Source organism: Myotis myotis, unplaced genomic scaffold (genome assembly GCF_014108235.1).
Source record: "Myotis myotis isolate mMyoMyo1 unplaced genomic scaffold, mMyoMyo1.p scaffold_m19_p_6, whole genome shotgun sequence".
In the NCBI taxonomy this organism is placed as follows: Eukaryota; Metazoa; Chordata; class Mammalia; order Chiroptera; family Vespertilionidae; genus Myotis; species Myotis myotis.
This window is the reverse complement of record NW_023416368.1, coordinates 60404041-60429932: the sequence shown is the minus strand read 5'-3', so window position 1 is coordinate 60429932 and position 25892 is coordinate 60404041. Positions and strand designations below refer to the sequence as shown.

Below are 25892 nucleotides of genomic sequence, written 5' to 3'. Positions count from 1 at the left end.
TAACAATACCATACAGACATTCATACAGAAGCATGTTTCAAAGGTTGACAATTTCACATAATGTCAAAAACGAGTATGTGACCTTTGGAGGTCATACAGTGGTTGTCAAAGGCAGGTTTACAGCCCTGGACAGGGGGCTCAGTTCATTGAAATGTCTTGTCATCCACCAAAAAGTTTGCAAGTTTGATTCCAGTCTCTCTCTCTCTCTCTCTCTCTCTCTCTCTCTCTCTCTCCCCTTCCTCTCTATATCAATAAACTTCATCAGGTGAGAATTTAAAAGAGGAAATATATTTATAGTTGTTAGTAGGCAAAAGTTTATCCTTGTATTGTTACTAATTACTGTACATATTTGTAACACTACTGTCAACCAGCTTTAGCTCAGCCCTTACATGAAATTTTTGTAAAACATGAGACAAAATCAAGACAATTAGAATTCCCCAAAAATTACATGGGAGAGAATAAAAAGTAAATAGAATGTTTTTCTTATGGAAACTTGACTTAGGAAAGTTAAATCTACAACACAGATACCATAGAACTCAGAAAATGCAGCACAAGCTGCAAGGAGCCAAGGTGTGTTACCACACAAACCCAGAGGAGGAAGCCTTGGTGGGTGTGTTTCATATCTGGAAAATTCTGCTCACAATGTCAATGGTGGTGACCAGCTTGCTGTCAGTGTGGAAGCCATCCAAAATTGGTTTCAAATGTTCACACTGATGACGACTCACCACATATCAGAAGAGTATGAAAGGTTTATTACTCACATAATGAGGTTATGGAGGGAGAGTCAGATGGATATTAGAATAGGTCCCAGAATGATTGAGAGCACAGGGAAAAGGGACTAGCGTGTAGTGTTCATGTTGGTTACTGGGTGTTACTGGTGGAAGCCAGCTGACACTGATGGAAACTTACTTGATTGGAACTTCCCCCCTGCACCCATGGATGGGGCACCTGGACTTTCTCATCAGTTTCCCAGGTGTAAGGTTAGGGAGGAGAGAAGGAAGAGTCGTTAAAGCTTTCAACATTCAAATATCAAAATAGGAATCATGATCTTGATTATAAGTATGTGTTTCAGTAAAAATGGAGAATAAGCAATACAAAATTTCCCCCAAATGGTTCATCACTTCACTCTGATAATACTGATTGTAAGAGATTCTGAAGAAGATGCAATGGACAAATAAAGCATAGGTGTTTTTGTAAATATATTCATGAATCCATACAAGAATGACCTGTTATTCAAATTATAAAATGAAATCTCTCCCAACTCAGTCCAGAAAAATGCCTATCTTACATCGTCCTAAAGGGAAAAGGCCAAATGCACCAGTCCTTGCTGATATTGCCAGCATCCATTGCTTGGGGATGGTGATCTGAGAGTATTTCTGAGGATGGATTCTTTACAGACACCTAAGAAACATTCACCTGCGCCTCCTATTTCTACCTGCCAAAAACGCCTGCCAGCATCAAATCCCTCAGAAGTCAGGACAGCTGGGAAAGAAGTGTGTGCCTGAAGATTATGAAGACCAAATGATGTCCTATACGTCACACTTTTTCTATCTCTTGAGATAATGAGACATGGATGGGCTGTTTTAGGATCCAGTGTCAAATCTACCTGAAACGTGTGGATCATTTTATGCAGGCCCAAGCAATGTGGGGGGAGAGAGCAACTCTCCTTTAATTCACATGGAAACACTGCTGGGGGCTCTAGGTTTCCAAGGCTGTTGTGGATACTTCCAATACTTCTCTTGTATTTCAGTTAACAGATGGCTTAGCCTGAACATATGGTATGAAATTTGTCTTCCATTTTCAGGTAGTTTTTCTTCAATATCCTTCTCTTCTCTAAGTAGACTGACATTAACTTTATTGAGAGCACAGGGAAAAGGGACTAGCTTGTAGTGTTCATGTTGGTTACTGGGTGCTGTTCATGTTGGTTACTGGGTGTTATTGGTGGAAGCCAGCTGACACTAATGGAAATTTACATAGGAATACTTAAGTTCTTTACATTCATAATATAATTCCTCCCTGAACTTATCCATCTTTCTTTTCACTTTGAAAGTTTTGCAACTTGGTTTTCATGTTCCATTTTAGCACCTTCAAGGTGATTAGTCAGGAACTCAATGTAACTTTTGAGCATCACCCTGTGACTAGCTGCAGCTTCCTCAATGGAGATGAGGGGCTGATCCTGGTGGTTGAATGACACCCTGCACTGGGCACACAGCACCTGCAGGTCCTTCTCACAGAACAAGGCCAGGCCCTCACGGTGCTTCTTACACAGGGATTCCTCTTGCCGTTTCCTCTTTCCCCTCATGCCGGGAATCTGCTTAGCAATCTCAGTCATGTGACATAATTGGGTGTTCCTCTTCAAGCTCCTGCCAGGGCAGTAGTGGAGGCAGACAGGACAGGGAATGGTGCCCTGTAGACCTTCCCAGCGCTGGTGGATGCAGGAGGGACAGAAGTTGTGCCCAGGCAATGGTCACTGGGTCTCTCAGGTAATCCAGGCAGATGGGACAGCTGGCCTCTGCCTGGAGCTCAGCCAGGGCGGCTGCAAAGGCCATTGTGCAATGAAGGTGTCTGTCCCAAGACAGTCTCTTCAGTCAGTGTGATCCTCCAGGAGGGAGGAAAAGTGAGAAACTGAGGTCTGCTCAGGCCTCCCTCCCTGTGGTGTCCAAGAAGAGTTCCAGTCACCAGCTGATGTCCAGTCTTCCTGCCACCCTCTCCTGTATTTAACACCAATTGGACAAGGATGTAGAGTGCTCCTGGTGAAAAACCAAGCACAATCCAAGGCATATGTGGTTTCTGTGGACAAATGATATTGCCATTTAAAGGACCGTTCAAGCAGAAGTAACATCAGGTAAACAAAATCATTATCATGACAATATCTAAGGAGGTGTTTGCAAGGAAAACTATCATCTATTTTGCAACTCTAAAGGAATTAATCGATATAGGGAAAATTATCATTATCAACTATCACAGAAAGAGTGAGAAACAGATATCAGAGAACTGTTGAAGGAATGACATAACATTATTTGTGAAGAAGCTTTTCCAGACAAATGAACCTAAATCTCATCAAACATGTTCCAAACCACCTATTTACAGAAAATATGAGGGGTGGAGAAACATGTGAAGAATTTCCTTCACATGTTTCAATTCTAACATGTCAACTTGATTGGTCCACTGGATAAACAAGTAGCAGGTGAAACACTAGTTCTGGTGTGACTGTGAGGAGATTTCTGGAAGAGGTTAGTATTTTAATGAGTGGATGAGCAGAGCAGATGGTCCAACCCAATGTCAGTGGTCATCATCCACTCCACTGAGGGCCTGAATAGAACAAAAGCTGAGGGAGGCTGAATTCACTCTCTGCTGGATGAATAAGCCAGCACACCCACCTCCTGGCCTGGGTGCTGCTGGGTCTCAGCCCCTCAGACCCGCACTGGAATCTGTACCATCTGCTCTCAGACTCTCAGGCCTTCCAACTGCACCACCGTCTTTCCTGGGTCTCCTGATGGCAGACTGCAGACCATGGGACAGCTCAGGCTCCATAGCCTTGTGAGCCAATGCTTTTTTTTTTTTTTAATTGAGCCACTGCTTTTTAATAAATGTCTTTTAAAATGTATATTATTGGTTCTGTTTCTCTGGTAAACCTTTAATAATACACTAAGTAATCAGTAAATTCCGGACTGTAATAAACTCTACTGAAAATTCTATCATATTGCTTCAACACAGATATAAAGAGAAAAGAAAAACATGGGAAGAGCCTGGCTGGTGTGGCTCAGTAGTTGAGCATCCACCTATGAAACAGGAGGTTGTAAAAAGAGAAAAACAAAACAAACAAACAAAAAAATAGGTGGTTGCAGTTCAATTCCCAGTCAGGGCACATACCATGAGTTCCGGCTCCATTCCCAGTGTGGGGTGTGCAGAAGGCAGATGACTTATGATTTCCTCTCATCATTGATATTTCTATCACTCTCTCTCTCCCCTTCCTCTCTGAAATCAGTAAAAATATATTTTTAAAAAACACAGGGATGGAGGTTGTAGAAATTAAAAGACTCAAAGCCACACTACTCAGTTATTATGTATAAATCTAATCCCATTTCATTTTGAAATATTTGATCATAATTCAATTGGAAGTTGGGTATTTGAGAATTAAAAAAAAAAACCTGACTGATAATTATGTGCCATTGAGATATTGAATGGCATTAGGAGTATGTAAACTGTCCTGGCCCAGTAGCTCCATTCCCAATATGACAAGGTAAGATCCCAGGTCAGGGCGCTTAGAAGGAGCAAACAATGAAAGCATGACTGAATGGGACAACTCAATGTAAATTTCTCTTAATATCTCTCTCTCTCTCTCTCTCTCTCTCTCTCTCTCTCTCTCTCCCTTCCTATCCTTATAAAAAAATTTTTTTAAGCAAGTAATTTTAAAAAATATTTTAAGGTGCAGCCTGAAAAACCCAACCCGAGCAGGCAAGTATCAGCCGCAGCGGATCCTCTGCCCCTTGGGAAAAAAAATTTTTTTTTAACATGGAGCTATGTAAATTAAGAGTCACTTTTAGAAATATATAATTAAAAATTTAGAAAGTAAAACCATAGCTATGACCTGCACAGAAATGGGGAAAGGTTGGTACAACTACAGGTAGAAGTGCAAAAAGATTAGTTATACCATATAGTTTCTTTTTCTCTCCAATTCTGGATACCTAGAATATTCCATAACTTAATTTTTTAAATTAACCTTTTGAATTATATTTCAGTGTTTCTCTGCTCTCTTCTAGCCAAAAATTTTTCTCCTACTTCCTTCCTTAAGCTTCATCCATGTCCCTTCATCTCAGAGTTCTCAGCTCCATCCATCTCCTTCCTTCCTCACAGTTGTTTCAAAATGGTCCCCTTTTTCCTCTACTTCAAATCCATCATCTTCTTCCCTTTTTTCACTTCCCATTCCCACCAAACAAATCTCTTCTGTGGAGATAAACTGAAATAAGGAAATACCAAGGTTGGCATTAGAGTTCCATCTGCATGTAGGTTATGTGGGCTGGATTTCAGGTCTGAACTGACTGCCTGTGTCCTAGGGATGGGTTTTTGGGTCCCCTATTCTTTCAGAGACACATGGAACAAGGAAAATAACCCTTAGCTTCCCTGACAGATTGGTGTCAGCATACACTTCAATTTAGGTAAGCCTCTTGGAACCTCTCGTTTAAAAAATAAGAATTTATCACTAGACACACCTGACATTCTGGAAACCAATTCCACACAAGGTTTCAGACCATCACCTCTGGGCACTTTATCACACATCCATATTAGTTACCTCTTAGGTCAGATGGAGGTCACAGTAACTGTATTTTTACCAAGTACTTAGATGATTTAGGTCCGGCTCACGTAAAAACTCCCACAATAATAAAGACATATGCCGTATATGTACCTGAATCCAGGTTAGGATTGGCCTGCCAGTTGAGGTCCATGTCCTGCTGGAGCAACAAAATAGGAATCCAAGGCTTTCACAGAGCTCACACTTCCCGTGCGCACATACCCAGGATTCCCAGCTCACCTGGTGCCAGCTTTCCTAGGGCCAGTCTGTGGACTGAGTCTCCAGGAGGGGTCTGGGATGCGTTTTGTACCAGTTGTGAAGTTAGAGCTGTGACCCTGGCATCTATATATAGTGCTAGGAGGGTGGAGCTATGAGGACTTCCTTGATCAGAATGGTGTCTCTGCCCTGGAGGAGGGGCATGTGGGGCTTAGCAGCTGTTCAGAAATGCGGGTGGATGGGGAGGGGGTGGATCTCCCTTGATGTAATCAGCTCAGCAGAGGCCTTCAGCTCTTCATTTGCATGATCTACTCTGGACTTTTGGGATTCCCAGACCACACTCTCAAAACCCTTTAATCCCATCTCTGCTGATGAAGAAATAGACAGTTGAAGGCCAAGGGAGGCCCATTTCTTTTCTCACCTTGGGATGTGAGAAGCCCACCAGTTTCACCCCGTCATCTCCAGCACTCTGCAGTCCTGCCCTCTCTCCACTCTCAGGGCATGGCACCCTTCAGCCACAGCACTTTTGTGCAGGCAGGTTGGTCCGTGGCAGCCCTGTGCCCCTTATATATTGTTTACTCCCTTGTACTGGCATTCTCTCTTCAAATCCCAGCCTAATTTTTACTTTCATAGAGAGGCATTCTTTGAGCTCTAAAATTCTTTATCAATTAAATTGTGTCATATTGCTTATTAGGGAATTTGGTTTTTATATTGACTGCCAAAAATTTACCGAGTTCCTTTTTAAAAACTTATTTTCTTTTTTTTTAATATATTTTATTCATTTTTTACAGAGAGGAGGGGAGAGGGATAGAGAGTTAGAAACATCGATGAGAGAGAAACATCGATCAGCTGCCTCCTGCACACCCCCCACTGGGGATGTGCCCGCAACCAAGGTACATGCCCTTGACTGGAATCGAACCTGGGACCCTTGAGTCCTCAGGCCGACGCTCTATCCACTGAGCCAAACCGGTCAGGGCTAAAAACTTATTTTCAATTATGGTTGACACCATCCTCATTCCTTAAAAATTAAACATTTGCTGAGTTGGCATGCCTCAGTGGCTGAGCATGGACCTATGAAGGTCAAAGTATATTTCCAGGTGATGGCACATGACTGGGTTTCCAATTTGATCTCAATGGGGGGCATGCAGGAGGCAGCCTTTCCATGATTCTCTCTCATCCTTGATGTTTCTATCTCTCTCTCCCTTTCCCTTCCTCTCTGAAATCAATAAAATATATTTTAAAAAAATTCAAATATTATATGCTACCAATCTATAAAAGAGTGATTCCTATGAAGCAAAAAACTAGTAGAGAAACAGTTGATTCATTTCAATCTCATTGCCAAGAAGAAAGTCTTTAAGCAAAGAGGCATCCTATCTAATAAAAGACAAAAAGGGTAATTGACCATATCTTCGCTACGCTTCCCACTGGCTAATCGGGGTGATATGCAAATTAACCGCCAACCAAGATGGCGGCCAGCAGCCACGCAGCTGAAGCAAGCAGGAGGCTTGCTTGCTCCAGTGATGGAGGAAGCCAAGGTTCCCTGCCTGCTGCAGCCCAGCTCTGAGCTCCGAAAGCAACAAAGCTTCAATTATAGAAGCTAAACAAACCCCAGATACCTGCTTTCAGCAGGCCATGGCCTCAGAGCTGGAGCCGGCTCTCAGCTCCAGTGACAGCAACAAAGTTTCAATTATAGAAGGTAAATAAATCCCAGAATAAAAAAAAGAAAAAAGAAAAAAAGGAGAGGCTGGGAGCTTCAGTCGCCAGCCAGCCTGAAAATGAGCACCCTTCAGGGCAAACCAGCCAGCCCCCACCCGTGCACCAGACCTCTATCCTATATAGTAAAAGGGCAATATGCAAATTAACCCTAACAGCAGAAAGAATGGGAATGACTGGTCACTATGACACACACTGACCACCAGGGGGCAGACGCTAAATGCAGGAGCTGCCCTCTGGTGGTCAGTGAGCTCCCACATGGGGGAGCTCTGCTCAGCCACAAGCCAGGCTGATGGCTGCCAGTACAACGGTGGTGGTGGGAGTCTCTCCTGCCTCCTCAGCAGCGCTAAGGATGTCTGACTACAGCTTAGGTCTTCTCCCCACTGGCAAGTGGACATCCTCTGAGGGCTGCCAGAGGGATGTCTGATTGCCATCTTAGGCCCAATCCCTTAGGGAGCAGGCCTAAGCCAGCAGGTGGTCATCCCCCGAGGGATCCCAGATTGCGAGAGGGCACAGGCCGGGCTGAGGGACACCGCCCCCCCCCCATCGAGTGCACAAATTTTTGTGCACCGGGCCTCTAGTAAATAATAATGAAATAGTATTCAAGGGACTTTGCTGTAAGATGACTAATAAAATCACTAAAAACTGTTTCAATCAAGTTGTAAGCTCAGGTACAAGACTGCTTTTTGTTACAGTATTAAGAGAAGACCAGGATATAAATTCTTAAAATTTCCTATCCTAAAGGAACAATTCCACTGGGATTCTGTCCCAACTCCCCTGCCCCCCTACCCCTCAAAGTATTTCTGTCTTCACAGAAATAGGATTTACTAGCCCAACAGCAAAGGCTTTTACAAATAAGATAAATTAGCCCTGGAGAAGACATATATTTTCCAGAAAATGTTGGTAGAAAAATGAATGTGAAACGTCCTTTGGTGACAACTCAGAGGAAAATAAGGAACGTGTTATATGACACTTAAGAAAAGGTCATTATTGTTGAAAAGGGCCAGAAAACATAGCTTAGTTGTGTGGTATCTTTGTATGGGAGGCAGACTTTGTACCTCATGAAAGCTTTGCTGAACATCTTTTCAAGTTATGGAGAGACAAATACTACAGAGATATGCATAGTAAACTTTATTTTCAAACATTGTAAACAATACACATACAGGCATCCAAACAGAAGCATGTTCTAAAAGGTTGGCAATTTCACATAAGGTCAAAAATGAGTATGTGACGTTTGCAGGTGATAGGGGGGACCTATAGCCTGATAGATGAAGCACCTGAATCAACCTGAAAAAAATTTATTTTAACTCTTAGAACACATATACTTATGTGAATAGGGGGTTAAGTTTCTTACATATGAATAGGGGGTTAAGTTTTTCTTAAAGTTTCCTCTTCAAGGCCTGTGTGAAGGGATTGGAGAGGTGACTCAGCTGTGAACCAAGCAAGCAGAACCCACAAGCATTGTCAGGCTGACCCACCAGGAGTCAAAACATCTCATCAATAGCATCTAATCACCTGATGACTAATTACAAGAGCTGAGTCTTCGGACCCCCCCCGGCCTGCATGTAGCTACATTCCTCACCCCAGCCCCTTCCCCTTTATAATCCTGTCCCCTGAATCTTGCTGGAAGGCAGGATTTGATGCTTGTAAGCACCCGGTCTTCTTGGTTGCCTAGCCTTTTCAATAAACACCTAATATGATGACTCAACCCTGCCTTCGTTATTGGACACAACAACAGGCAGCTGGAGCCCAACCAGGGGTTTCAATGTAACACAGGTCATACAGGGGTGGTAAAAGGTAGGTTTATAGCCCTGGCCAGGTGAATCAGTTTATTGAAAGTTGTCTCATATACCAAAGTGGTGCAGGTTCAATTCCCAGTCATGGCACATAGGTTTCATGTTCAATACCTGGTCGTGGCACCTATGGGAAGCAACCGATGGGTGTTTCTCTCTCACATCAATGTTTCTCTCGCTGTCTCTCTCCCTCTCTGTGTGTCTCTCCATTCCTCTGTATATTTATCAATAAATATATCATCAGGTGAGGATATTTAAACAAAAGTATATTTACAGTTAGTACACAAAAGTTTATTCTGATATTATTTTTTATTAATTACTGTATTATTTGTAACACTACTGTCAACCTGCTTTTGCTCAGTCCTGTACATAAAAAGTTTATAAAACAGGAGACAAAAGCAAGACAAGAATTCCCAAAAAATTATATGGAAAATAATAAAAAGTAGAATATGTTTCTTATAGAAACTTCTGACTTAGGTCAGTTAAATCTATAACACAGACTCCATAGAACTCAGCAAATGCAGAACAAAGCTGAAAGGACACCCTTGCCTAGGGAACCAGAGTGTTACAACCCAAAGCCAGAGGAAACCCTGGTGGGGGTGCTTCCTATCTGAAAAATCCTGTTCACAATGCTAATAGTGATGACTAGATTGCATGGTCAGGGTGGAGCCATCCAAAATTGGTTTCAAATATTCAGACTGATGATGACTCACCACATACCAGAAGAGTATGAAAAGTTTATTACTCACAAGATGAGGTTTTTGGCGGTGAGTAAAGTGGGTCTCAGAGGAGGTCCCAAAATGACTGAGAGCACGGGAAAAGGATACTAGTTTATTGTTTATGGTGGTTACTGGGTGCTGTTGGTGAGAGCATACTGGCACTACAGGGGCTTGCTTCATTGCAACTTCCCACCTGCACCAAAGGCTTTCTCATTAGTTTTCCCAGGCATGAGGTAAAGGGAGAAAAGAAGGGTAAATACTGAATGCTTTTAAGAAACATCAAAACTGGAATCAGAATCTTTATACAAGCATTCCTTTCAATAACAAGGGAAGAAAATAACCACATACAAAATTTCCAAGTTGTTCATCATTCATCTCTGATAATGAATGTAAGAGATTTTGACGAAGGTGCACTAGAGAAATAAGGCATAAGTTTTTCTTTAAACTTGCCACTGAATCCATACAAGTATGAACCGTTATTCAAATTATAAAATGAAACATCTCCCAACTCATAGTCCAGAAAAATACCAACCCGCATGATATGTCCTCTAGGGCATGTTCCACATATACTAGCGCAAAGATCAATGTGCCTGCAGCTATTGCTTGGGGATGGTGATATCAGACTATTTATGAGGCAAGATTCTTTACACACACCTAAGGACCATTCACCTGTGCCTCTTACTTCTACCTGCCAAAAGTGCCTGCCAGCATCAAATCCCTCAGAACTCAGGACAGCTGGGTAAGAAGTAAGTGCCTGGGGATTAGGAAGACCATCTGGTGTCCTATATGTCACACTTTTTCTATCTCTTGAGATAATGAGACTTGGATGGGCAGTTTCAGGATCCAGTGTCAAATCTACCTGAAATGTGCTGATCATTTTATACAGGCCCAAATAATGTGGGGGGAGATTGCAACTCTCCTTCTTTAATTTATATGAAAAGACTGCTGGGGTCTCTAGCTTTTCATACCTATTGTGGATATCTTCAATACCTGTGAGTAAATCCACATCTGCCTGTAAATATTTCTCTGCTATTTCACTTAAAAGATTATTTAGCATGAACATATGGTTTGAAATTTGCCTTCCATTTTCAGTTAGTTTTTCTTCAACATCCTTCTCTTCTATAAGTAGACCAGCATTAAATACATCATGCTCTATTTGTAAGGAACACTTCAGTTCTTTACATTCATACTGCAATTCTTTCCTCCATTTTTCCACCTTTTTCTGCACTTCAAATTCTTTTGCAACTTGGTTTTCATATTCCGTTTCAGCATCTTCAACCTCCACCAACAGTGCCCCAATGTATCTTTTGAGCTTCTTCCTGCAACTCGAAGCAGCTTCCTCAATGGGTATCAGGGACTGATCCTGGTGGTCTAAGGGGACCTTGCAACGAGGACATAACATCTCCTCGGCGCTGTCACAAAAAAGTGTTAAAACTTCATTGTGCTTCCCACACAGGGGTTTTTCTTCCTGCAATTTCCTCTCGTTCCCTGTGGTGGGAATCTGCTTAACAACTTCAATAATGTGACATAATTGGGTGTTCCTCTTTAAGTTCTTGTCAGGGCAGTGATAGAGGCAGACAGGACATGGAAAGGTGCCCGGTAGATCTTCCCAGCGCTGGTGGATGCAGGAGTGACAGAAGGTGTGCCCACATTCAATGGTCACTGGGTCTCTCAGGTAATCCAGGCAGATGGGGCAGCTGGCCTCTGCCTGGAGCTCGGCCAGGGAGGCTGCAGACTCCATTGTGCAGTGAAGGTATCTGACCCAAGATACTCTCTTCAGTCAGGGTGATCCTCCAGGTGTGAGGAAAAGTGAGAAGCTGAGGTCTGCTCTCTGTGCAATGGAGAAGAGTCCAAAAAGAGTCCCAGTTTTCAGCCGATGCCTAGACTTCCTGTCACTCTCGCCTGTATTTAATGCCTTTTTCCCCAATGGAAAATAGGCTGTGGAGTCCTTATGGTCAAAAACTCAGCACAATCTAAGTGATATGTGGTTTCTGTGGACAGAACAATATTGCCATTTAAAGAACAGTTCAATCAGCAATTACTCCTTACATTCCTATATAAAAAACTATCTCTGGTAAACCAAATTATTTACCGGGACAATATTTAAGGAGGAGTCAGCAGTGAAGACTATCATCTGTTTTGCAACTCTAAATGAATGAACTGTTCTAGGGAAATTTATCATTGGCCTCAACTATCAGAAAAAGATGCCCTTGCTGGTTTGGCTCAGTGGATAGCACGTCAGCCCGTGGACTGAAGAGTCCCAGGTTTGATTCCAGTCAAGGGCACATGCCCAGGTTGTGGGTTCGATCCCCAGTTTGGGGTGTGCAGGAGGCAGCCGATCAATGATTCTCTCTCATCGTTGATGTTTCTATCTCTCTCTCTCCCTCTCCCTTCCTCTCTGACATCAATAAAAAATATATATATATATTTTTTAAAAAAGAGTGACAAAAACACATATCATAGAATTGTTGAGGGGACTACATAATACTATCTGTGAAGAAGTTTTGACAGAAAAACGAACCTAAATCTCTACAGAGATCCAAACCACCTATTTACGGGAAATATAAAGGATGGAGAAACCTGTGAAGGGTAATTGTGTTAAACTTGATTGGGCCACAGGAGATGCAGAGAGCAGGTGAAACACTTGTTCTGGGTGTGACTGTGAGGAGATTTCTGGGAGAGATTAGTATTTGAATCCATGGATGAGCTAAGCAGATAGCCCAACCCAACGTCAGTGGGCATCTTCCAATCCACTGAAGGCCTACAGAGACCAAAAACTGAGGAAAGGCTGAATTCACTCTCTGCTGGACTTAATAAGCTAGCACATCTACTATTCTGAGTGCATCTAGTTTTCAGTCTTTCAGACCCACACTGGAATTGGTACAATCTGTTCTCAGATGCTCAGGCCTTCCAACTACACCACCGTCTTCCCTGGGTCTCCTGTTTGCAGACTACAGATCATCGGACATCTTAGGCTCCACAACCTTTTGAGGCAATACTTTTTTAAAAAATATATTTTATTAAATTGTTTACAAAGAGGAAGGGAAAGGGACAGAGAACTAGAAACATCGATGAGAAACATCGATCAGCTGCCTCCTGTACACCCCCCACTGGGGATGTACCTGCAACCAAGGTACATGCCCTTGACTGGAATCGAACCTGGGACCCTTCAGTCCGGAGGCTGACACTCTATCCACTGAGCCAAACCGGTTAGGGCTGAGGCAATACTTTTTTTTTTTTTTTTTTGAGGCAATACTTTTTAATAAATGTCTTTTTAGATTCATACTCTTGGCTCTGTATCTCTGGTAAACCTTTATTAATATACTGAGTAACTAATTGGTAAAATCCAGACTGGTAAACTACTGAAAAGTCAACCATGTTTTTTGGCACAAATGTAAAAAGAAAATAAAAAAGCCTGTGAAGGAAAAATACAGAAATTAAAGTACACGTAAAGATCATAATAACCAAGTACAATGTATAAACTTAATTTCCTTTCACCTTAAAATACTTAGACAAAATTTAATTTGGAGGTTGGATATCTGTAGGTAAAAAAAAAAAATTAATTATTAGGTTGAGATAATGAATGGCATTAGAGTTTATAAGTAAACTCTCTTTTAGAAATATATATAATGAAAAATGTATAAGTTAAATCCTGTGATGTCTTTGGATTTGTTTCATAAAAATGGCAAGAATTTAGTAGGACTATAGGTAAGGAGTGGCAAAAAGCTCATAATTAGCCCTAACTGGTTTGGCTCAGTGGATACAGTGTCGGCCTGTGGACTGAAAGGTCCCAAGTTCGATTCCGGTCAAGGGCATGTACCTTGGATCCGGGCACATCCCCAGTGGGAGGTGTGCAGGAGGCAGCTGATTGATGTTTCTCTCCCATCGATGTTTCTTACTCTCTCCCTTCCTCTCTGTAAAATAAATAAAATATACATATTTTTTAAAAAGCTCATAATTATAGTACCTGGGTTCTTCACACTTGGATTCACAATATTCTCTATCCTTCTTTTAAAAAATATTTGATTTCTTTTTAAATTTAATTTTTTTTTACAAAAAAAATTAAAAAGGGAGGGAGAGGAATAGAAAGTTAGAAGTATCGATGAGAGAGAAACATCTATCAGCTGCCTCCTGCACACCCGCCACTGGGGATGTGCCTGCAACCAAGGTACATGTCCTTGACCAGAATCGAACCTGGGACCCTTCAGTCCTCAGGCCGATGCTCTATCCACTGAGCCAAACCAGTTAGGGCCTCTCTCCTTTTATGTGTACCTAAAATATTCATTGATTAAAAAAATTTTTTTTTAATTCTATTTCTGTGATTCTCTGTTCTATTCTAGGTAGTTTCTTCTACTCCTTTCTTTAAACGTCACCTCTTTCCATTCATCTCAAAGCTCTCAGATCCATTCCATCTCTTTTCCTCCTCACAGTTGTTTCAAACTGGTCCCCTTTCTCCTCCACTCCAAATCCATCACGTTCTGTGTTCCCACTTCCCATCCACACCCAAATCTCCCACAATAATATAAATTGAGACTGAGAAAAGACAAGGAAGGCAATAAAATTCCATCTGCTTCAATGTTATGTGGGTCAGATTCTAAATCTGATCTCAGACTACCTGTGTCATTGGGATGGGTTCTTTGAACCCCTTTTCTTTCAGGAACACATAGAACAAGGAAAATAACACTCAGCTTTCCTTTCAGTTTTGTGTACGCCTAAACATAAATAAACCTCTTTAAAACCTGTGGTTTTAAATAATAATACTGAGACACAGAACTTAAGAATTTCTGCATAGTATTTCCATTTCTCTTCTATGAAATATACTTAGTCTTTGTCCTTCATTTCTGGCACAGAGCTCCTAAAACCCTTGAAATTTCCTGAGTGATTGGTAGGAGTATATTTTAATAGTTATTAGGAGCCCCCTTTGAGCACATCTGAATTTATATCAATAATGTGACAGCAAGGGGCAAGATGGACACCCAGTAGCTTGGTCACCAAAAAGACCAACTGATGAGATTAGAACTTTGGGCCCCACCCACCGAATTCTGGGAGGTCAGGCGGGGGCTAGAGATTAACTTCTGTGAAAACAGTACAAACAGTTGGAGATTTGAAGAGTGTCTGCAAATGCCAGAAGGGTGGCACACTCCAGTTCCACAGGGATGGAAGCTCCTGCCCTCAATATATTTCCAGATCTCTCCCTTTGTACCTCTTCACCTGGCTTGCCATCTGTATCCTTTATAATAAAGGTGGCAAACCTAAGTAAATGCTTGAGTTCTGTGAGCCCCATTAGCAAATAAATGGACCTCAAAGAGGGGCTGTGGGGACCTCTGATTTAAGCTGTTGGATCAGAAGCCCAGGTAACAACCTGGACTTTGGACCGGTTTCTGCATGGGGATCTGATGCTGTGGGGTCTAGTTTCACATTCACGGGTCAGTGCCTGCTGCTTCTTGGAGAATCGCGTGGTGGTGCATCATCCTTATGTGGATATTTAATTGTAGGTCTGCTGATTTTTCTCAACACTGACAAAATGCATTTAATGTACAAATACACTTTGAAGTCCTTGGAACACTGAATATCTCATGATTTCACCAAAACAAATTCCACAGTTTGTTGCAGAGTAAAAAGGAAACATATGAAGCTATTAAAATATCAGTAAATATTCCATCTTCAAATAAGTAATTACACACACGTGTGTAAAACCTTAACTAGAGCCCAGCCAGTGTGGCCAGGGCCTGAGCTTCGGCCTGTGGACCAGGAGGTCGGGCAGGAGCCGGGGCTGCGGCTCAATCCCCAGTGGGGGGCCTGCGGGAGGCGGCCGATCAATGATTCTCTCTCCCCCGCTTCCTCTCTGAAATGAATAAATATATTCTAAAGAACAGCACCTTACACAGGGAGTCCACGGAGAAAGAAAACGGCGCGGCCGTGAGCCAAGCGCCTGCACCAGCAGGTCCTCACCGGGAGCCCGGGCCTGGCCGCAGCTGCCTGGGCTGTGGCCCCCGGGCCGGCAGAAGCCGAGTCCCGTCCGCAGCCACAGCTGGGACTGCCCCTCCCCTCCGGCCTCCCCTCTGAACCCACTGAGGTAGCCACTCGGCGGCCAGAGAACCTGTTCCAAATACCCGGTGCGAACCTGCGGCCGCCGGCAGCCCCCACGGAGCTCTGAGGGCCGTTTCCGCCATGGCCGCCGGCACCCACCTTGAGGGGCGGGAGGCGCCAGCGCGGGTCGCCGGGCCGCGCCCCCACCTCGGCCTCCCGCGGCCGCGCCCGCATCTGGTCCTTCCTTGTGTCCCGCCCACCCGCGGCCTGGGACCCGCTCACCTACCCTCTCCGCTTGGTCTCTGCTCGGCGCTGAGCCGTCTCCGGGCGGCCTAGTGCGGCGCTGTGAGCTCCTCTTCGCCCCGCACAGCCAGGATCTTCCACATCCGGGTCAAAGGTCAAAGGGCACGAAACGGCCCCAGTTTCCGTTCACGCCTGTGAACAGAATTTGAACGGGTCAGGGGCCGGGGAGGGCCCTAAGGGGTCCATGGGAGGAAAAATGGGACATATGTAATACTTTTCACAATAAAGATTTTAAAAAAGGGAAGAAAAGAAAAAGAGAGAGAGAGAGAGAGAGAGAGAGAGAGAGAGAGAGAGAGAGAGAGAGAGAGAGAGAAAGAAAGAAAAGAAAGAAAAGAAAGAGAAAGAAAGAGAGAAAGAAAGAGAGAGACGGAAGGAATTGCCTAAAAGTCAGCATCGGTTCTCCTTTCCCTGCTCACGGGGGCGACGGCGGCCTGTGGGTGCGGACCGTGAGGGGGGGCGGCTGTGACAGGCCCAGGCTCCGCGCCCGGTGCTTGGAGAGAAAGGCCGGTGCTCGCTTGGGCAAAATGGATGTGATTTAATTTATATGTTTGTATCGAGAACATTCTCCTTGCATATCTTCAAATGAGAGCAACCTGCATATCCTACAACTGCCTGTGTTTCACACACTTTCATCCTGTATCAGCACATTGTTATTTATTTTTATTTTTTTTAATATGTTTTTTATTTTTATTTTAGTGAGAATGGAAGGGAGAGGCAGACAGAGTGAAACTTTGATGTGAGAGAGAAACATTAGTCTGCTGCCTCCTGCAACCCCCCCCCTTGCCCCCCAACTGGGGATGGAGCCCCAAATCCAGGCATGTGACCCCCTGGTTCATAAGTTGACCCTCAACCACTGAGCCAAACTGGTCCGGCTGATTGTAACCAACGATGTCACTTTGGTTGTCACCATCAGTACGTCCCTCTGTTCAAACGTTTTCCAGCAGGTGGTGCCAGACACTGTTCAGTGCGCAGGTCTGGACAACAGGAATCTGTGTCCTGAAGCAAAGCCGCCTCCTCTCTCCTGGACAAATGGTCATCCACACTAAGACAGGCAAAGTCTGCATTGCTCTCTGTGTCTCTTCTCCCTGGATGGACGCTGACTATTGTCTCTGTGGCCAGGATTCTAATCATTAAGTTTTAAGTGAGCATGTAAAGTTTGTTGAATGGAGGGCTCAATGAATGAATTGATAAGGAGATGATTGGATATATAAGAAGATGCAGCCCTAGCTGGTTTGTCTCATTGGATAGAGTGTTGGCCTTCGGACTGAAGGGTCCCGGGTTCAATCCCAGTCAAGGGCACATACCTTGGTTGTAGGCTCCTCCCCGGGGCCCATGTAGGAGGCAACCAATCGATGTGTTTCTCACACATTGATGTTTCTCTGTCTTTCTGTCTCTCTTCCACTCTCCCTTAAAAAAAAAATCAATGGAAAAATATCCTCTGGTGAGGATTAAAAAATATATATAAGAAGATATATAAGGCAAAACACAGGAATGAAGTTCAAGTTTAGCAGCTTTTCTACTTAGCTGTTAGCTGAAAAGAGTACAGTACTTTGTGTTTCAAATTATACAGGATCCATCAGAATGTTCTGAAAATTACACACCTTGCTTCCATAAATCCAATTTTTAAATTAACTCTAAATAATTCAGCTTTTACACACTTCCCTCCTGTGCCCTGCCATGGCCTCCCCTTTCCCCTGACCGCTATAAAAGCACCAGGAAAAGACTCCCTACTGGAATTTAAGGGGAACCAGGCCAGGTTCTGACCTTCCAGATGAACCACCAGTGTGTTCCACAGGGAAGGAAGGTGCTGTCGGTGGTCCTGGCAGCAACACCCAGGCCAGGCATGAGTGCTTCACAGCCTTGGTGAACAGGACTCTGGAAAGAGCCAGAACCTTAGAACCTTGTGCAGGTTGACCACAGCCAGTGCTAGGGCTGGGAGGGGGCATGACCTGGATGCAATGTGTGTGGGGGGGGGGGGGCGGGGGGGGGGGGAAGAGTGGAGAGAGGGAAAGGGGTATCAGAGTTACCCAGAAACACGAAAGGCAATTACTTGGGTCCCCAGCCTCCTGATAGGCACTTCCAGGAACCCCCAAATATGCCACATGACTGACACTGTTAAGCAGCTTCCATCCAAGAGGAGCCAGAGGAAAAAGCAAGAAGACCCCCTGTGTGAGGAGCACCATGAGGTCGTGGCCCTGTTCTGTGAGAAGGACCTGGACCTGCTGTGTCCCAGTGCAGGGTCTCCTCCTCCCACCACCAGGCACAGCCCCTGAGCAAGTGCAGTTAGTCACAGGAGGTCGCTCAAAGGCCACACTAGCCCCTGAGGGAGCAGGTTGAAGATGCTGCCAAGGGTTTAGAAATACAAGTCTCAAAATCATTTGAATTGCTTTTGAAGGTGGAGAAGCAAATGGGGGAATTACTAGTACATTCTGAGTTGTAACAATTTAAGAGTTTGCTAGGAAAAGAGAAGGAGCTCTTTTCAAATTACATGTCAAGTCCGCTGGCATGGCTCAGTGGTTGAGCATAGACCTATGAACCAGGAGATCATGGTTCCATTGCTGGTCAGGGCACATGCCTGGGTTTCAGGCTCTGTTCCCAGTGGGGGGCATGCAGGAGGCAGCCAGTGGATGATTCTCTCATCATTGATGTTTCTGTCTGTTTCTCCCGTCCTCTCTGAAATCAATAAAAATATATTTAGTATTGGCTTCGGCAGCACATATGCTAAATTGGAACGATACAGAGAAGAGAGATTTGCATGGCCCCTGTGTAAGGCTGTCCAGCAAATCCTGTGACACATTCCACATTAAAACAAACAAACAAACAAACAAAAAAACCAACAAAAAACCATTAAAAAAATCACAAGTCAAAGACAACCCTGTTCAAGGAAAACAAAGGAATGGAACCATCAGCAGCTGCACAGCTGTCTGCTTGGCTGGGACTTCACAGTTTCTCCTCCTGTGTGGCAGGCAGGTTCGGAGTTGTGTCTGTAAACTGCCCGTATCTGGGGAGGGGGATTGTGCCGTCACGGGAACAGGTTACAGCTTATTGTGAGGATGCAGGGAGCAAGGGATGGGCTGGACCCAGACCTCTGAAACTGAAGGGTAAAGCCTCCCGTTCCTTGTACTGTAGGCGCTGAGATGGCATATCCTGAAGAGGGGGTGACACGGGGGCCCAGAGTTACACATTCCTGGGTGAGAAAAGCAACAGGCCTCAGCCTTTCAGATTTCAGTTTCCTCAGCAAGAAAGATGGGATTAAATGTCTTTGGGAGGATTAAAAATGTGCAAATGAGATTATGCCTATGACTTTATCTGGCCTGACTGAGTCACAGGAGATCCCTCTGCCCTCCCACCAGCATCTCTGAACTTCCTCTCACCTCCACCCTGGTCCTCCCCTTTCTCTGCAGAGGAGGAGCCACCCTTCTCTGCTGGGCATGGTGGAGGGCCTAATAGTCCCACTCTCTTATATAAATTCAGGTCAAGCTCTCATCACAGACCACACCATCTGGTGACAGACTGGCTTCAAGGGCCCTTCTGGGAGAAAGGTCTCAGTGACCAGAGTTACAGACCGTCCCAGGACCGGCTGCTCGGATGAGTCCAGAGGTGGAACCACGTGGCTGCGGGAGGTAAGACCTAGGCTGGGGTTTCCTGAGCACCCAGCCAAGACAGGCTGAGACATTGCACCTTGAAAGGGAATCCAAACTCGAATTTGGTTTAATTTATTATTTATATTTTTCAATTACAGTTGACATTATATTAGTTTCATGTATACAGGGTAGTGGTTAGACATTTATATATACCTTATGAAGTGACTCCCCCATAAGTATAGTACCCCCAACACCATACGTGGTTATACCATTATTTACTATATTCCCTGTGAGGTTTGACTTTATTCATTAATTAATTTTATAAATTGACTTGAGAGAGAGAGAGAAAGGGAAAGAGATTGATTTGATGTTACACTTATTTATGCATTCATTGGTTGATTCTTGTATATACACTGACTATCAGGATGCTCTATAAACAACTGAACTAGGAGGATGGCTGGTGTAGCTCAGTGGTTGAGCATTCACCTATAAACCAGGGGTCACGGTTCAATTCCTGGTCAAGGCACATGCCCCAGTTGTGGGCTCTATCCTCAGTGGGGGGCGTGCAGGAGGCACCTGATCAATGATTCTCCCTCATCGTTTATGTTTCTATCATTCCCTCTCTGAAATCAATAAAAAAAAAACAACAACAACCAAACACAAAGAAACACACATGAGGTTTATTATGATTTCTTTGACCCTTTCGGAGCCTTATACTAGGTCACCAAAATGCTTGCTAAAAATATGGATACCCAGATCTAACTCATGAGGGGTTGGAAATGGGAATATCTGTGTGTGAGAAGGTGATGGCGAGTGTCTTCAGAGACCCACCTCCTAGGAATGGGTCTCAGAAACAGCAAAACAAACAAACAAATTTGAATAAAAGTTAGGATTCCCTTGGGAATTGGAATCAAGGCCTACAGGAGCCTGGGCTCAGTAAAGCAAGGCTCCTACCTCCTGTACCCACATGATCCTGTCCCCAGGCTCACCTCATATACTTTATTTTTTCTTAATCTTTATTGTTGAAAGTATTACATTTGTCCTTTTTTTTTGGTTAATTTTTATAACACATTTGTTTTTTTCTGTTGATCCACCCCTAAGACCTCCCTTAAATACCCAGCCTTTATTTTATGTTATTTTTAATATATTTTTATTGTTGATAGTATTACAGATATCTCCCATTTTCCCTCCCTTTACTCCCCCTCCCTCCAGCCACCCCCCCCCCCCCCCAGCCCCGACCTCCCAGGTCCTCACTACCCTATTGCCTGTGTCCATGTATAACATGTTTCATTATGGTTTGGGTGAGCCTTGTTCTAAAGTCATCCAAATGCTTGCTAAAAATACCATGATCCCAACCTGACCTAAGGGTGACCAATAACTGTGTGTGACAAAGCGCCAAGAGATGCTAGTCTGAAGCTGCCTGTGGAATCCCTTCCAGGATGGCTCACTGAGGGCCGGTTTGTGTATAGCTGGGGAGTGGACAGATGAGAGCTTGAGGCCGATAGACCTCGTACTTCAATCCTTTGATCTTCCTTAATCTAACCATCTGCTTGCTTGCAGGCACTATTTTCTCAGATCTCGGGAATGCAGATCTCTCAAACCTGCATGAGTTTGCAGCAGTCAGTGAAAGGGGAATTCATGATTCTGTCCTTACTGTTCCGACCCTGTGTTAGGGGGAGTGAGCCATCACGGAGTCAGGGGAAGCTGGGATGAGAAAGAAGTGACAACGCAGTGGGAGCTGGCCTCGGCACTGGAGACAAACCTAAGAGGATCTGCTTGTACAGGTGCTGGGATCAGAGGGAGCTGAACCTGCTAGAAAAGGGAAGGAAGGTGACAGGTGCAGACAGCCTGGCGCTGGCAGAGCTGGAGCTGAGGGAAGGATTGTGGTCTTGAGTGGGAACAAGGCCTGTAGGGGAGGGTGATGATTAGATCCCTGTGGATAGAGGGCAAATGAGAGGAGGCTCCAGTAGATGCTGATGGACTTGGTGGCTAGAGGGGAGTTCTGGCAGCTAGAGGTAGCTTTGTCAAGGGTAGGAGTGGTGACCACAAAACATGTGTTCTTTGACCATAGCGTTGTGATTATGGAAAGTCCGGGTATTGTTATTAGTTACCATTGAGTACTTTCTCTGGACCAGGCTGGCTGTTAGGCACATTTTCCTCCAAAAATACACTCTGACTTGTCAAAGGTCACCTGGCCATAAATGGGGGAGCCAAGATCTCAGCCCAGGCAGCGTGGCTTGGTTCAGAGTCTTTTGAAACCTTTGCCAATCCCTTGAGGTACAAAGAACTATGGCCTTTGTAGACAACGCTGACGTCTCTGGAGTTTTCAAAATGATCTGCTTTGATTTCATGATTGATCATTTGTTTCTATGATTAGTTTCCTTTACCCATTTTTAATTTTTTGTTAATCCTTCCCCCAGGATATTTTTCCATTGATGCTTAGGGAAAGTGGAAGAGAGAGGGAAAGACAGGGAGAAACATCCCATGTGAGAGAAATACATGGATTGGTTGCCTCCAGCAAGAGCCCCAATTAGGGCCCCAGCCCAGAGGAGCCTGTAACCTATGTACCTGCCTTTGACCTGTGCAGACTAATGCTCTATTTACTGAGCCGAACTGGCCAGGGTTACAGGAGCTATATATATATATTAGAGGCCTGTGTATGAATTCGTGCATTGGTGGGGTCTGGCCAGCCTGCCCTATGGGGTTGAGCCTGCTGAGGGGAGGGGCCGAGGGAGATTGGCTGGCCGGCCCCACCCCCATGGGGGGGGGGCAACCGGGGCGGGGCAATCGGGGGCGGAGGCCATTGGGGGGAGGGGCCTGGAAAAGACCCACTGAGCTGGAGCTGAGCATGGGCCCCAGGCTTCCCAGGGAGGACAGCCTCAGTAAGGAAACAGAAACCACCAGAAGGCTCTGCAAACAGACCCTGAGCTCCCTTTGCCCAGGTGGACTCAGAGCTGGTGTCTCTGTGTGTACATTAGACATATCCTTGCACTTGCCTTTGTCTGTTGGTCAAATCCACTGCATCAAAATACTTGTTCCCCTTCTTTTCTTTGGGCCCTTACAACAAATACAGGCCAATTGGAAGATGCAAGCCCCACAACTGGTAGCAATCGCCACAGAACAGAGCACACTGTTTTAGAGTCTTTTTAAAAAAAAATAAAAATGTTTTTATTGATTTCAGAGAGGAAAGAAGAGGGAGAGAGAGACAGAAACATCAATGATGAGAATCATTGATCGGCTGCCTCCTGCACACCCCACATTGGGGATCAAGCCCACAACCTGGCCATGTGCCCTTGACTGGAATTGAATCTGCAACCCTTCAGTCCGCAGGCTGACGCTCTATCCACTGAGCCAAACCAGCTAGGGCTATAGGAGCTATTTAGATGGTTTGACAAACTAATCTCAATTTTCTGATTTTCAGTTATACCAGATGGCTTCCTCAGTTAAAGAGAATGAAAACATTCTACCATAATTCTTGTAATTGATTATTTTATATTCATTTCTTCTCCTTAGGATCTTGTTCCCACAAATCCTTGTCACTAGTGGGTAGCTCACCATTGACAATGACTAAAAGAACAGTTGTTTGAATGTGTGTTTGTTTCAATTTACATTGATAATCTAATCTCCAACTTTATTCATTCTGAGCATGACATGAAAATCCATTTTTTGAGTTGGAGGGTCCTCAAGGAAATCTAACCTAGTCGAAATCCCATCTACTTTTCTGTACAGACCTGGATGTATCCTACAACTGAAAAGTTAAAGGAAAAACAAGTAAACTTTAATATATTATGGATTCAGCACTATAAAAAATAAACTGTGTAAGCCAAACAGTGCCAGCGCCTTTTCTTAGGTTTTTCTCAAGATTAAAATGATTGAAGTTGGGAATTTTATTCTTCTTTGCCACACTCTCTTAGAGATAAGAACGTTAGTAGCTATCCCCAGGTTTCCCAGATGGTAGGTCACTAAGGATGGAAACTGACCCAGGACAGGTGATCTAATCCCAAATCCATACACTTGCCACAGTCCCATGCAGCACCTTTGTGGGTGATTTGGTTTAGCTGGGTTGTGCTGATAGAGACACAAACCAGTGGTTGCTTTAAATGTGGCAGTGAGCAGGACCACAATGGTAGCCTTTTTTACATGCAGCAATCTTTTCTCATCTCCAGGAATGCATAGGCACTTTAGAACCATGCCTGCTTTCTGACCAAGAATTTCTGAACTTGGACTCAACTAGTCTGCGATCAGCTGGAGGTGGTGAACGGAGCTCCTCTGGACACAAGCGGCCACTGGTCTCAGAGGAATGAGCCATTCAGGACAGCAAGGCCAGTGAGATCTGAGGGTGCATCTGCTTCTCGGTGGAGAGATCTCCCAGAGCCCAACCTCCTGAAGAAACCCACCTCAGTCCCGTCCCTTTCAGGGCCCAATGGCGGTTGACGCAGCTCTGGCAGGACTCCCGGCAGAAATCAACTGTCCCATCTGCCTGGATGGCCTGTGAGACCCTGTCACCATCGAATGTGGGCACAGCTTCTGTCGCTCCTGCACCCAGCAGTCCTGGGCTGATGTGCAGGACAGGTTCCCTTGCCCTGTGTGCCGTCACCCATGCCAAGAGAGGTGCAGGCGGGGCTTCAGTTTGACACACATATCAGGTCCCTAGTTTATGGCCTTGCCCTTTGTTTATAGCCTTGCCCTTTGTCCTTCTGCTGGCTGCTGGCACCAGACATTCTTGGAGAGGGGGGATGCGGGGGGAGAGGGGCGGGGCGCTGTGCAGTGGTGACGATCTTCAGGAATTTCTGTAAAATAACCATTCAAGGGGAGCATGTTTGTGCAAGGCTTAGGCTAGCAGAATGAGCTTTCTTTTATTAGCCCCTACTAAAGTAGAGCCCTGTATCTTGATTCACCCTTTCACTTGGTGCCTTGGAGAGATCATGTGTCGCCAGGGAATCCAACTCAGTCTTGGGTTATTTCAAAACAGATCCCATGTATTATGGTTCCTAGCCCCCCAGAGAGCCTTGTCCAGAATTGCCTGCAATATTTGTTAAAAATACAACAGAGTCCCAGATCCTACTCTGTCCTGAAGGAGAACAATATCTGCATTTGACTCTGAAGGAAGAGGGGGAAATAAGGAAGGAGACTGATAGCTGGTAAGCTTTGCTGGGCTCCAGGTTAATGGTATTCAAATGCCCTCGGGTCAATTATATCTCAATTAAAAAAAGAGAAAAGTGACACTTGCGAGCAGGGTTATATAAGTAAATGGGAGTTACACCTACATTATACTTAGAGAAATGTTTAAGGACAATTGAAATAAAGAGTTTCCAAACCCCCCCATCCCGAAAAAATATCCGAGGCCAAAGGTAGGAAGGACCTGGAGAAAGGGAAAGAAGAACTGGGGCTGAAGCTCGCCTAGAGTGTTTGGTGCCTAAGAGACAGACCCTGAGCCGTGTGGGCTTGGGAAGGATCTGGGGAAACCAGGGCACATTCTATCTAGCCTGTGCCTGTATAAACAGGCAGGACTGGCAGAGGCCTGGTAGACACTAGTCCCAGGTCACAGGGTCATCCTCCAGAGCCCACAGGGTGAAACCCAAACTGCTGTAAAATAAGTTTTGAGAAATTTGGCAAAACATCACCTGACATGAAGCTTTTTATAGGCTTTGGTTTGAGCACAGCTGCATGCTGTGCCATAATTAGTATTGTGTTTAATAAAGAAGTGTTTCCCCAGACTCTTTACATAATACATATCTGCATAGCATATTCATGTTCTAAAATACAAAATTCTGAGTACAGTTATGTGGCCCCGTGGTCTGAGGGAAGAGACAACAGCTCAGACTGGACTGAAGTGGGAATTTCCTGCTTTCTTCCATCTACAATTTTCTGTGCCTCTCTCAATAGCAATACATTTGGCACTACCATCTTTCTTTAAGTTTTGCTTGCAGTCTCTTGAACAGAATGTGTTTAACACATTTGTAATGTACTTTAGTCACCCAACACAGGCAACTGATATTTCCAATGTTTCCACTTTTTTGAAGTTTAAACCTGCGCTGAAGAAAACATCTTCGTAGATATCTATTTTGTTTTTACTTTCTCTTTTTGTATATTTTTGATTATTTGGTCAAGTTGTATGTGTGTTAAAGGTGACAGAAGGTCACCAGGATGGAAAGCCCTAGATCCCCAGCAAGGTACAATCAATTGTAGGGTGGGACCCTTCCCCCAGGCTGACTGTTCCTCATCTATTGCAGTGGTTCTC

The 25892-nt window shown here is 44.4% G+C and overlaps 1 protein-coding gene, 1 non-coding gene and 1 pseudogene across 2 annotated transcripts; 1 reads left to right on the top strand and 2 right to left on the bottom strand.

The window, feature by feature from the left end:
* Window positions 1-1117: 1117 nt before the first annotated feature.
* LOC118658466 lies at window positions 1118-2549 on the bottom strand (annotated as a pseudogene).
* Window positions 2550-10101: 7552 nt separating this feature from the next.
* LOC118658171 (tripartite motif-containing protein 60-like) lies at window positions 10102-11550 on the bottom strand. The gene has a single exon (XM_036313284.1). The coding sequence runs from the start codon at window positions 11473-11475 to the stop codon at window positions 10102-10104; it is 1374 nt and encodes a 457-aa protein (XP_036169177.1). The 5' UTR covers window positions 11476-11550.
* Window positions 11551-18764: 7214 nt separating this feature from the next.
* LOC118659428 lies at window positions 18765-18875 on the top strand. The gene has a single exon (XR_004968554.1). It is a non-coding gene; the product is annotated as a U6 spliceosomal RNA (small nuclear RNA).
* The last annotated feature ends 7017 nt before the right edge of the window (window positions 18876-25892 follow it).

Excerpts from the sequence above, each read along its gene's own strand:
- LOC118658171 (XM_036313284.1), bottom strand. The coding sequence starts at position 11,475 with ATGGAGTCTGCAGCCTCCCTGGCCGAGCTCCAGGCAGAGGCCAGCTGC.